Source organism: Rhagoletis zephyria, unplaced genomic scaffold (assembly GCF_001687245.7).
Source record: "Rhagoletis zephyria isolate East Lansing unplaced genomic scaffold, Rhagoletis_zephyria_1.1 Rzeph_scaffold_15357, whole genome shotgun sequence".
In the NCBI taxonomy this organism is placed as follows: Eukaryota; Metazoa; Arthropoda; class Insecta; order Diptera; family Tephritidae; genus Rhagoletis; species Rhagoletis zephyria.
In genome coordinates this window covers 3,516-13,114 of record NW_016172424.1, presented here as the reverse complement: position 1 = coordinate 13,114, position 9,599 = coordinate 3,516, and the positions used below count along the sequence as shown (strand labels likewise).

General features: G+C 36.8%; 1 protein-coding gene across 1 annotated transcript; it reads right to left on the bottom strand.

Annotated features, from left to right (window-relative positions):
* Nucleotides 1-1,797: 1,797 nt before the first annotated feature.
* Nucleotides 1,798-8,473, bottom strand: LOC108378986 (uncharacterized). Its single transcript, XM_017635300.1, has 2 exons — nucleotides 8,266-8,473; nucleotides 1,798-1,991 (listed from the first exon to the last, which is right to left on the bottom strand). Exons 1-2 carry the CDS (start codon nucleotides 8,471-8,473, stop codon nucleotides 1,798-1,800), a joined length of 402 nt encoding a protein of 133 aa, XP_017490789.1.
* Nucleotides 8,474-9,599: the final 1,126 nt, after the last annotated feature.

The window sequence follows — 9,599 nt, the reverse complement described above, 5'->3', positions numbered from 1 at the left end:
CGAAGAACGCGCAATAAAAGTTGCTGATGAGGAAGTGAAAGAAAAGGGAAAGGGGATTGCATGCATTTTAAGAAAAATGTTTGTAAAATACCCAGTTGCTATCACTTTTATAAATATTTTAATTGTTATTTTATCGTTTTCGCAAATACTTCCATAAGTATTCAAGAATTCACCTACCTCAAAATTTCATTCCACGCTGGATGCTGTTGTGCACCAAAGCGACCTGGCCGTGAANGCCAGCTGCGTCAGACTGAGATGTTGCATGGATGAGCTATATTCTCTGTGCCTCTCCAAATTATTAAGGTTCATAAATGAGTTTCGAATGCAATGTATTGTGGAAAGATCTTCCGTCAACCCGTCAGTGAAAACAAGGGATGATCAAATTTGACAAGCGATGACGGAAAATCGTTCCACAATATGTACATCTCCTACCCCGTCGGAAAACCCAACAACGAAAATGAGGTCCTCGTTTCCTACGCCCATCTGTTTTCCTTATCCTTTTACTCCTTTCTCTAGGCATTAAGCGTTATGAGAATGAAATGGCGCATGGTTGCATAGAAAATCATAATTTTGCCATTCCAAAGACCGTTCGAAATGAGAGTTTCAGACCCAGGTCCGTTACGCAGAGGTTAACCTCTATCTTAAAATAAAATACTTCTTTCGGGATTTATTTTATTTAGAAGTGCCAAAAAATAACGTATTTAACAAAATTATTATTTTTTATTAACTGAATTTTTTCCATTTTATTGGAACTATTTTTGAATGCTAATTTTCTTAAATAACTCAATAATTCAGTCTTAAAGAGTGAAGGAGTATATAAAAAGATTTGAAATACGTTTTGTCCTTATTTTAAGAGAAAATAAAATTCTTACTACCCAAATACCTCCCGATTGTTATTAGAAGACTTTTACTACTCCTATTGCGTATTAATTTCAGGATTTTTCATCTAAGTGGCAACTCTTAAATAAACTTTCTTCCACTAATTTCGCCCATTCAAGCACAAGTGCTCTGCCACAGCCACTCCAATTTGGCGTAAGAAAAATCTTACCATTTGTAGTTCAATCAAGTTTGAACAAATTGAAATAACCGATTTTGGTTAGTGACGCAATGACATGCACTTTGCCAATTTATAGCATTTTTCACTGCTGTCTTATACATATTTTTCTTTCCCTTTGTAGTTAGCGTTGTTTGCCAGTTTTTGCCAACTAACGCATGTGCTGTTGATGTCGCAAGCGCAAGGAAAAAGGTAGCAAAAGCGATTACGTTTTGCGAACAAGACATTAAATTATGCACAGATGAGTTAGCAATTCGCAAATAAAAACTGATTTCGTGTCTGATTGGAAAACATGCATTCGACTCAGATGGCGATGAGCTAACAGAGTCATTTAGACAAAATGACAAGTGCAGAAAAACTTAATTTGCTAAGGCAAAGAGTAAGTGGAAGAGTTGAGGTAGAAAAAAATTCAGTAAAAACTTTAAATGAAAAAAAAAATAGAAAGAAGGAGGCGGATGTTGAGAGTTTCAACAAAAAGCGAAGAACGCGCAATAAAAGTTGCTGATGAGGAAGTGAAAGAAAAGGGATAAAAGGGCGAGTAAACTTTGCATGCATTTTAAGAAAAATGTTTGTAAAATAGCCAGTTGCTATGACCTTTTATAAATACTGTTATTGTTATTTTATCTTTTTTGCACATACTTCCCTAAGTATTCAAAAATTCACCTACCTCAAAATTTCATTCCACGCTGGATGTTGTTGTGCACCAAAACGACCTGGCCGTGAGNAAGTATTCAAAAATTCACCTACCTCAAAATTTCATTCCACGCTGGATGTTGTTGTGCACCAAAGCGACCTGGCCGTGAGGCATGCACACGACAAGGTTCCTCCAATATACAAGCGCTTGGTCCAAACTCTCGTAAAATTTCTTTTTGCGCCAACTCAGCATCATAAGCGGCATATGGTGCAGTCTCACGTTTGCTGCGCGCGCGATAGGTGTCTGGAAAGGAAGTGGAAAAAATATTAATAATTAAAGCTCGGTAAAAAGTAGATCCTTTATATTTACAATAATTTTTAGACGTAAAATAAGAGCACTATAATTTTTTAGAAAATAGGCATAGCCACGCCCANCCAATATACAAGCGCTTGGTCCAAACTCTCGTAAAATTTCTTTTTGCGCCAACTCAGCATCATAAGCGGCATATGCTGCAGTCTCACGTTTGCTGCGCGCGCGATAGGTGTCTGGAAAGGAAATGGAAAAAATAATAATGATTAAAGCTCGCAAAAAATTAGATCCTTAATATTTACAATAATTTTTAGACGTAAAATAAGAGCACTATAATTTTTTTGAAAATGGACATAGCCACGCCCCNACCGTTCTACCAATTTGTACCAAACTCGGTATGACTATTGTGCTTGCCACGTAAAAGCAAACTGTTGAAAATTATTGAAATCGGACTAAAATCGAGGCCAATTTTCATATAACGGTAAATTTCAGAAATGCTTGAAACTTCAATTTTTCGAAATTTAAGGACGCTAATTTACTCAAAATTGATACACCCCGGCTTACCGTGTAGCGGTAGCTTTCGGAAAGCTAAAAATCGTATATTTAATACCTGCGCCGGGTAGTTAATGTTCTTCTCCGCCCGAACTTACGACTTTCCGTCTTGTTTTAAATAGCTCTATTGGTAAGATCAAAATATTTTCTTCGCAAAAGTTTAATGATTTTTGGCGACATTATGGTACGTACTAGAACGGGGTACATGAGGTCCTTGAAATTTGGGATAATAAAAATACCTGCTCAAGGATATCACGAAAAATGTAAAAAAAAACACATGGTCAGTTGTAGAAAACTAGAAGTTACTGTTCAAAATAGTTGAGAGCCTTCGTTGTCACACCTACCTGATTAAGTTTTTATAATCTATAAGTGATGATATTTTGAAGATATTTGTTGAGCAGAGTTTTTGAGTTTTCATTTGTTTATATTAAATTTTTTAGTGCAAAGTGCAGAGAACTAGAACTTATTGTGAAGGTAACAGATTATCTTTCCCCTGTTGTTGAACTTAATATAATTTTTTATAATTGCATTTAGAAAAAATTGTGTATGCATTACAGCATAATCGGTTTTCTTCAAAATTCTAAGATTCGCTGCATTTTGCTTTAAAAAAAAATTTATATAAACAAATCAAATTTTTTAAACCTAGATCTCATCAGTATTGGTGAACTCTTTTGAGCAGTAAATTCTAGTTTGGCACCACTCTACTATGTTTGATCAAATTTTTTTCTTTTTTTCAAAAAAATGGACTTCAGATTAGGACGCTCTTTTTATTTTATTTCATTATTTTATTTGTTTTAAATGAGCAACACCTTTATGTTACTACCGAGCATTGCAAATCATTACCTCAAGACTTTGCACAGATCTCGTGGGTGGAAAGTAGAGCTTTGGCAAAGTTCAGAGCATGGCCTCCTTTATATAGGCCAATATAGTATCACAACGAGCCTCTGTTGGCCTCTATGCTAGAAGGTAAATTATTAGTATGATATTAAATACTTAGTATGTCTGTCCGCCTTATTTTTATAAATTTTGTCAACTTAACCACCGAAATTTTAGAAACCACACCAAGGAAATCAGTTCTAGGATTGGTGTTCAAATAAGCACTCATCGCCGTAGACACAGCATAATTATCGATGAGCCATAGGGGGTGTCATCGAATAGGTAAGGCCAACTAGGAGTTGAAAGCGAAACTTCTTCTCCATCAATGCTATTATTTATTTATATTTTTACGGATATTATTGTCACTATGGTCGTCGTTCTTTATCTATTTTATTGCCTTATATCGTAAATAGACTTCTTTCTCAAAAGATACTTTTGTAATGGGCTGGCGAGCAGGCATTTAGAAGTTTAATATTTTATAATATTTTAGCTCATGTCAGATGACATGTACATAACAATGTTTATTATTTAGCGTAAATTTAACACCATTTCTGAATGAGCCAAACCGTTACGAGTAAATTAACGCTTTTTTATAGCCAACTTAGTCGTTTAAGAGTGTCAACATATAATCATGTGTCTAAAACGGCCTACAGTTTAAAAATCAGAGCAAACATTCGTAGTGTCTGCGCATACGTAAACAGCTTATGCTACAACCGCAAACCACTATTTCAAACAAGCAGTCACTCACCCATTTGACTTGCCATGCACTGAGCCAGAGCATTGCCTTGACCTCATTAAGTATACCTACCAAAAATGTATCCACTCAACTCTCGAAATGTTGATATGTGTAATGACTTCTACAGCAAAACCAACAATTGGCATAATTGAGCAATTAAATAGTCAAATTACACAAACACTTTGACACATGTTGCTCTTCACGTTTACCAATTTGCTGTTATTTTGTTGACATTTACTATGCCATAGTACGAATAAAATGTATTTAAGCATTTTTTAGTATTCGCAGTTAGTTTTTTGCTTTGTACGAATCTTATTTGATGGTAACTGCTAGAGTAGTAATTTTTGACAAATCAATGTTGCCAGCATATTTGTAGTTTTTGAAAAGCTGCAAAGAGTATCTACCTACTTATGTGCCTAAGTGTGAGCACCAAAACTTCAAAGTGGTTTCGCTTGTATCGCTCAGTTACACAATTATGAGCCCAAATTAGACTTGTAGGAATACTTATCTCCTTCGCCAAAAACCGAGAGAAAATCATTAAAAGCTGGTATGCAGTTCTCAAGAAAATGTCAAGAAAAAAATTGCCAATATTTCGTGTGTGTGACCAAGCAATTTTGACAACTGATACTTCACCACCCTGTTGCCTCGCTCTTTCCTCAAGAAATAGTGGAACGGGCATATATTTCTGTAGCAATCATTGGATGCCTTGTGCTCTTTTCTCCCAAAGAACGGCTAGAAAACCGTAGCAGAAAGCGTAGCAAATTTCTTAAGAACTGCGTACTGCCTGAAGGAAATTTGACTCAAGGAAATTTCTTAGCCATTACTTGTACGCCATTTTATATTGAGTTTTTGCTTTTCTTGAGAGCTGCATACTGGCCTTAACGTTGCAGTTACGGCTTCACGTGGGTCTGCAGGACAGAGATGGTTAAGTACAATTGCAATATGTAATTCTGACGCGTTCTTCGTCAGCATATACAAGTACGAACCCTCTGGGTAGGGAAATACTATACTGAGCTTCAGCGGTCTTCGTATCTAGGGCAGTTAAGAACACTACTTTCAAAGGAGCTCCTACGCGGCACTTCTCATAAAATGGAATGGCCCGGCACGGACTTTCCACAATCAACAGTTACAAACCTAAACGGCGCGTAACGAGCCGCTACTCAAGTATCGGAGACCTGTCAAGAGAGCAAGAGCCGCGCACGAGCGGTTAAATAAACCAATTTGGGTGGGCCCGCATTCCGAGGATATAACCTCATAACGGCGACTGTCGAAGGAAGATATTAACCCTACAGTAAAAATACAATAAAATAATGTAGTATTACAGTTTTTTGGTTCCTGAATGTTTATTATAATATAATCCTGGTCGTCGTGGTCGTCTGTAAGACATACTTAGGCTCAGTGTTTATTTTGATACCGCATGCGGGTTCAGCAACTCCTAACCCCTCCTAAAACTAGTTTGAGCTTCTCTAAGCATCATCTACCTAGAGTAAGGAGTCTTCTTCTGGGTAAAGCAGGGCACTCCTCCTTTCCTTCATCTTGGTAACTTCTACAGAAGTGATGTAATCGTACGCCTAGTCTATAGGCATGCTTTCCTATTAGGCAGTGTCCTGTTAGCTCTGAGCGGCGGCCATTATTGCTTGGCGGTTCTGCACGTGATCGCTTCCTATCCTATCTGCCATTAGCTGCTTTAGTAAGTCTATCAGAAGTATGTAGCTTGCAAGTTTGTAAGGGTATTCCTGTTTCACCATATACATCCTCAATAGAAAGTTTAGTACCAAGTCGCGCCAGTTCAACGGCATTACAATTCCCCTCTATGCGGCAGTGTCGCGGAACCTATATCACCTTTTGGTGAAATGACTCAGATGTTCGGCATTTCATGGCTAATAATCCTGAACTATATTGGAAAATATTGCCAGCTTACTACTCACTGTGTAGCGTGAGTTTATGGGAAAAGCTTTTTTGGCCTAATTTCCACGCCAAATAGGGCCTATTAGTCAATTTATTTAGGACACCTAAGTATAAATACAGGAGTAAAATGGTGGCCAGTGGTATCCGACTTATCGGTAGCCACAATAAAATAAAACAGTAAATGCTTTAAAGCCGTTACCGGAGTTCAACGACTACTCGTAGCTGAGAAAGAGCGCCAGCTTCCTTGAAAGGTCCGCGTAAAACTGGCACAATTATGGTCTGGATACTGTTATAGGTTAAATTAGTACGTCTGCAATCGCAACGCTGTCCAAATACCTATCCCACCTACGTAATCACCTCTTCACTTTCCCCTTTGAAGCTACTCAGATAACACAACTCTNTTAAGGCATGCAAGTAAGCACTTTTTTAGCCTTTCTTGGATAAGCCTCTTAGAATGGCTTTACTTAAGAAGACTTACCTAAATTATCTTCTGGGTAGTTAATCTGAGCAGAGTTAAGTAGCTACTATAATAAAAACAGCAACAAACAACCAACCGGTTTACTAAAAAGCTCTGTTTCACTGATATTTTTTTTGCAATTTCAACTAAACTTTCAATCAAGCAGCTAAAATCTTGAGATCGAAAACGGAACTTGTGTTTTTTTAGACAAAATAATTTGCGGCACCGTACCACCTTACGAGCAAAAAAAAATAGTTTGGCCGAACCTAGGGGTCGTCTTTTTATATTTTTCGGTGACACCTACATTCGGCAAACTACATTTTTTTTTTAATAGTTCTATTTGAATAATCAAAATATTTCCGTAGCAAAAGCTTCAATTTACTGACATTAGGGTGGTATGTAAAGGTGGTAGGAATTGAGATCTGTTGGGTAAGTATTAGAACGGGTCACTTGAGGTCAATGGATTTGAAACAAAAAACATGCCTCCTCGAGACAAAAACAACGATTTGTTATGCTTTAAAATCCCACTGTATATGTGCAAGATATGAAGAAAAATGTAAAATGGAGACCCATTTTCGAAAAAAAACCAAATTGCCTTCGAATCGAAAGACTTCCTTGACAAAAGCTTAATGATTTAACATATGGGTGGTATGTTAGGGTAATAAGAACTGGAATCTTCTGGATAAGTACTAGAACGGGTTACTTGAGTTCAATGAACTTTGGCACAGAAATTTCCTACTCGAGAAAAAAGTATCTATAAATCATACTTTGAAATTATAATGAAAAATGTTTAAAGGCGCTTACATTCGGCAAAAAAAATTGCTTGCAAAAATATATTAGACTCAGGGGTGTAAGGAGAACATTTTTTCGGGACGGTCTAATGTACATACATATATATGTATATACTTACATAATATGTGCGTACATAAGGGTGCACCACCAAAAATAAAATCGGGTTTTTCTAGCAGACCCATAAATTTGTTTTTAATTTTTTGACTTCCGTCATAATATTTAGAATCTAGAAATTGATTTTTTTTTTATTTCATTGATACAATTTTTAATATTTTTATGCTCGGGTGATTTTTTAGAGAAAAATGTTTAAGAAGTAACTCTCTTTAAAAAAAAAGTAGATTTTTTATGATTACTGTAAACCTAGTAAATCTTAATACTTTTTCGTAATATATTGGCCGAAGTCTTAAAATGTATTAAGTAGTATATTTTCGCTGAAAAAACAATACCGATTTTTGTTTTTTGTATAGAGAGTGATGCACCCTAATGTATGTACATACATATGAAAATAGCGATGATCAGTAATAGATATGGTTGTTATGTAAACTTTTTTCTGAGTATCTACAAGCAAATTCAACCCATTTACAGAACTTTGGAGATTTTCGTTTTCAATACAATAACTTGTACGAGTAACGGGCTGTCATAATACCACTTTAGGTTTGAAGCCTCTCTCAAAATAAAAACAAAAGCTTGACAGCTTACTACTTGCATCATTAATTTTAAATTTGCAATTTTTTATCAATAAAAGAGCAATTATTTTCATTTACTGTGCACTTCAAGTAACTTTAATTTCACTGAACTAAGTGTGTATAACCAACAACGAGTTACTTATACCCACTGAAATACATATCTTCACTAACAAAAATGAGGATACAATTTAATTAAATTTGTTTCCCATTGTAAAATTCCATAGCGCTGTTATGTAATCTCCTTCATATCTCTCCACTTACTTGGATTCAACGAGTAAGCCAGCTTCTTAGCGAATTGTGATAAGCGCACTGATAACACGATAACCGGGAAGCCGACTAACTGCACGGGTAGCTGGAAAAGTGGGTCAGGATTTTGTGCCACAGCATCTTCCACAAATTCCAGCAACAGCACAAACAACACATATAGCGTAGGTATAAATGTGAGTGAGACAATTTGACCTAACTTCATTTTCGCTAAATAGCTCAATTAAATTGGTAATTAAAAAATTTTTGCAATTAAACCAATGCACTTCCGCAGCAATAGAAAAATTCACAACAATTATACACAACCACAAAGTGGCACTGGGTTTATATACCACTGGCACAAAACGAAACAAGCGAAGGCAACGTGATACACTTCCGCGTCTGGCTATCGTCGGTTTGCCTCTTTGATTTGGATTTGTTGTAAATTCAGTAAACCGCGCGACAATTCGCAAAGAGAGCAGCGAATGAAAGTGACTTTCAAAAGAATTGCAACGAATTGAGGAGCGTTTGTGGTATGAAGCTAAAAATTTGCGAAGCGCGCGACTTGTCTTGGACTAGCCAACTGACTGACTGACTTTGATGTGAGTAGAGCTAAGCGCACGCCGGCAAGCAGGCAGCCATAAATGCAAGACAAAGGTGTGACAAAGTAAAATACCTACAAACATACAAAATTAAAATGAAAGACTTAAGCGAAAAACCCAAAATGTATAAATAAATAAATAACCAAAAAATAAACCAAATTACGAGCTGCAAGTGGATGGAGGGCGGCAGCAAAAAAGTAGCACGAAAAATGTTGTGCAAGCTGTCTGACTATAACTGACTACAACAACGCATGCGGTAGTTGTAGTGCCTGATAGTTTGTTGGCCAAAAGCGCCGAAAAGCTGCAGTCAGCTGGCGCAAGAAAACCCGTTTGGCATGTAAGCAAAGCAAAAGAGGCCAGCGTGATTTTGCGCCAAAATTCCCCAAAAACCAAAACCCAAAAGATCTAGCAACAACATACAAGCCACGTTTATGATAAGCACTCAAGCCAGAAGGACGTCAAATGGCGGCGAGCGTGCAGCGGAGAGCTCAAGTATGCGGCGAGTGAGGTGCACACACTCGAACGGCTACAACCAGTGTTGCCAGGCCTTCATCATGAGAAAACGTCCCTCTTGGTCTGAAAAAACGTCATTTCCTACCCAAAAACGTCTTTTTCAAACGTATGCACAAAGAATTGCTCTTATTAAACTTTATTGCATACAAATGTACATATGTACGTAAGGTATATTAAAATGTCATTTGCTCTGTCACATTTAAAATTCATTCTAAACTGGTTTGAGATCATAAATAT

Bases quoted from the DNA above. Each gene is read 5' to 3' on its own strand.
- LOC108378986 (XM_017635300.1), bottom strand. From the start codon at position 8,473: ATGAAGTTAGGTCAAATTGTCTCACTCACATTTATACCTACGCTATAT. The intron at 1,992-8,265 runs GTAAGTGGAGAG...CTTCCTTTCCAG, and splicing joins GGCTTACTCGTTGAATCCAA to ACACCTATCGCGCGCGCAGC.